The sequence below is a fragment of the Myotis davidii genome, unplaced genomic scaffold, assembly GCF_000327345.1.
Source record: "Myotis davidii unplaced genomic scaffold, ASM32734v1 scaffold685, whole genome shotgun sequence".
Taxonomy (NCBI): domain Eukaryota; kingdom Metazoa; phylum Chordata; class Mammalia; order Chiroptera; family Vespertilionidae; genus Myotis; species Myotis davidii.
The window spans coordinates 109,894-113,109 of record NW_006295823.1 but is presented as its reverse complement, the minus strand read 5'-3'; the positions used below and the strand labels follow the sequence as shown (position 1 = coordinate 113,109).

Genomic DNA, 3,216 nt, shown 5'->3' with positions numbered 1-3,216 from the left:
TTGGGGGGGGGGGGGAACCGCACCCCAGCGCGCATGCGCGGAGCATCCCTGGCCGCATTTCCAGAGCCTATTGAATGGAGCAGCGCTGCGCCACCTCGTTCGCCTCCGGGCACACTATGCTAACTACCAAAATTCTGCAGCGCACACACCCCAAAATAGAATTTTTGCTAATCTGATCCCCCCAAATATGTATATTTTTTTTTTGCTGATCGGACCAAAAAAAAATAAAAATAGGTATGATTGTGATTCATTCACCCCGGACCGCTGTTGTTGTGTTGGCTGTTGTCTTTTTTTTTTTTTTTTTTTTGCTTGTTTTAGAATGTACTGTTTGATCGAGTTCATTGTTTTGTGTATTTTTTTAACCAGATGTTTCTGATGTTTGACAGTTTTTGCTTGAAAATAACTTGCCTTTTTTTTTTTTTTTGCCCCGAACAACCACAGCCCCAGAGTTTTTCCATCCTGGCAGGGTTTCAGGCTGCGTGCGGGGCGTAGATGCCCAATTCTGAACTCTGGGGTCCGACTGCCTGGGTTCTGGTTCTGACTGAAATACAGAAAGTAGAACACGGAAAGCGTCCTGGCCCCTGGTCATCTGGCCCCTGGTCACCTGGCCTGTGAGAGGTGGTGGTCACAGCACTGCTTCCCGGGCTGTGAGGGGGGAAGCTGTGCTAGGAGGCGCCCCAGACTGTGCCTGGAACGTGGTGTTTAACAAGTATCAGTGGTCACGAGGCTGTGCCCACAGAAGCTCCTGGGAGAAGGAGCTTAGTTGATTCTTTTCAAATTTATTTTGGGCAAAAGTCTTAATAATGCAAATTCTTCTATAGTCCAACTGGTAGTAGTATGCATATCCTAAAGAAGTAGAAATACTGTGATTTACTGATAATGAAACACGATTTGGAGACTGTGCCACTGCTTTGTTTACAATTAAGATCGTGTTGCCGTTTTATTTTGTCTTTGTAATAAGATGAGCGAGGTTAGGAAAGTATATTTATTTGACTTAAATGTTACTATGGTGTAGAGTGTTGGTGAGTATCGGTTACTAATCTTGCACTGTAGTCTGAGTGGTGTATAATATGTATTGGTTATTATGCATGGTCTACTGTTACAGTAATTTAAAACTACCCTTTTGATTACAGCCGAAGGAAAAAATTGTGATTTCTGTTAACTGGACACCAGTAAAAGAAGGCCGAGTGAGAGAGATCCTGACATTTCTTGTAAATGATATTCTGAAACATGAAGTTATATTACTAGGAAATGCAGAAGAGCCAAGAAAGAAAAAGGTAATAACTTTCAATCGTTGTGTGGTTTACTCGAAGAAAATGATCATGTGTAAAAATTATTTTGATAACACTCATGTTGAAGTGAGTGACGTACATAATTTTCTGATGAAAGGTAATATACAGCAGCCATCAACATTTGTCTGTTTTGCTTATTTTTGCAGAGGAGTCTTTGGGATACCATTAAAAAGAAGAAAGTTTCGTCCTCTTCAAGCCATCAGGAAAGGATTTCAAATATTCAGAATGTTAATCAAACGTTCAGCGTTCCCCCCAAAGCTGACAGAGTTAGGAGCCCCCTACAAGCTTGTGAAAATTTGGGTGGGAATGGAGGCTGTTCCCCAACAGAAAACAATTCTCTCATCCTCCAAGAGAATAAAATACCCATTTCCCCCATTAGCCCCATTTTCAAAGAATGCCACGGGGACACATGCTTGCCACTCTGTGTCCGGCGGTCCACCACCTACACATCGCTCCGTTCCCCTGAGAGCGGGGAGCTGTGGACATTGGAAGGTGCGCACATGCGCAGAGAGTTTAATGGGAAAGTCATAACGGAAACTTCCTTTGACCCCTTGACTGGTATCAACGGCCAGATTGAAGAGGATGGTAAACGTAGTCTTACCCCAAACTGTTCTTCCACCTGGAACATTACCCAGAGCCACGGGGATTTTCTAAGTCCAGACTCCTTTGTAAAGAACAGCCGCAGGGATAGTGATAAACTAGAACCAGTGACCGTTTCACCAGATACGTCTCTCAAAGATGATTCAAGGCCCCGGCATTTGGAATCAAACACTATACACGGAATTTATCGGACAGTTTTAAGTCCCGATTCCTTCCTGAAGGATAATTATGGACTAAATCAGAAGCTAGAACCAGAGCCAGTGAATCCATTTGTATCCCCAAATCAATTTGTCAGAGAGAATATGCCACATCTATCTCTCTCTCACCCAACTTGTGAATTATCACCGCTGTCCAAAGAACATTCGCAGGCCCTGCCGTCTCCCCCGGGGCGGAGACAAAACCAAGTTTTACCCTTTATTCCTGGAAATCGGGGTGCGGACTCTCCCAAAGCTATTTTTCCAGAACCCGAGGCTTCGGAAATGATACCGGATGGTCACAGTTTTTCAAAACAGAAGCGGCCTGCATTCCCCGCGGCCCAAGATACTGCTGGACAGGCCCAGGGTGCACAGCCCCGGAGACGCCCCCTACTGTCGGCCACTGTTACCAAACCGAAGCCCGCGGGCCCCAGAGAGCGCGGCGCGGAGCCCAGCGAGCCCAAGGCCAGGCGATGCCTCCGCAGCGCGGTGGGAAACGCAGCAGACAGCCGGGGGGAGGAGGAGGATGCCCTTCATCCTTACCTCCCGGTTATAGATCCCGCGGGGGGCCACCCTAAGGGGTGTAGAGGAGCAGCTCCCTCCTGCAAGACCGCCTTCCAGGCCCGGAAGAGAAAGAGCCGAGGAGGCGGGGAGGACGCAGCTGGGGCGAGCGCGGGTCCGGGACACGCCGGAGAGCGAGAAAGCAAAAGGATCCACTTTTCTCCCGCGGAGCCTGGAACCTCCACTGCTAAGAAAACAAACGCGCCGGGGACGCCCGCCTCCCAGTGTCGGAGCAGCCGAGGGGGGCCACACCCGAGGAAGAAGGCCGGTGAGTTGGCCCTGAGAACGTCACCCATAAAGGCCACGCTTTCTGCTGCTTTGGGTCTCACACTGGCTGCAGCTGAGCTCGCATTAACCTGCCCGCTGCAGTTCCCATCTGCTTAGCGGGAGGTGGGACCAGAGTGCGAGACGGGGCCACGCCCTCCTGAGGGCATCCCCCCCTCCCTACTGCCATCTCTCCGGCTCCAGCATCCTCCTACCCTCCAGCACCTGCAGTCCTTTCATCCACCGCCCCCCACACACACACACACTGCGGCCTCCACTTCCTGTCTTCCTCAGCGTGGACTCCA

General features: G+C 49.5%; 1 protein-coding gene across 1 annotated transcript in view; it reads left to right on the top strand.

The window, feature by feature from the left end:
• The window catches only part of ASPM (abnormal spindle microtubule assembly), a 41,724-nt gene that overhangs the window by 7,299 nt on the left and 31,209 nt on the right, over positions 1-3,216 (top strand). The window contains 2 exon segments of the mRNA XM_015568440.1: positions 1,134-1,277; positions 1,439-2,915. Coding sequence (XP_015423926.1) covers positions 1,134-1,277; positions 1,439-2,915 — 1,621 coding nt within the window.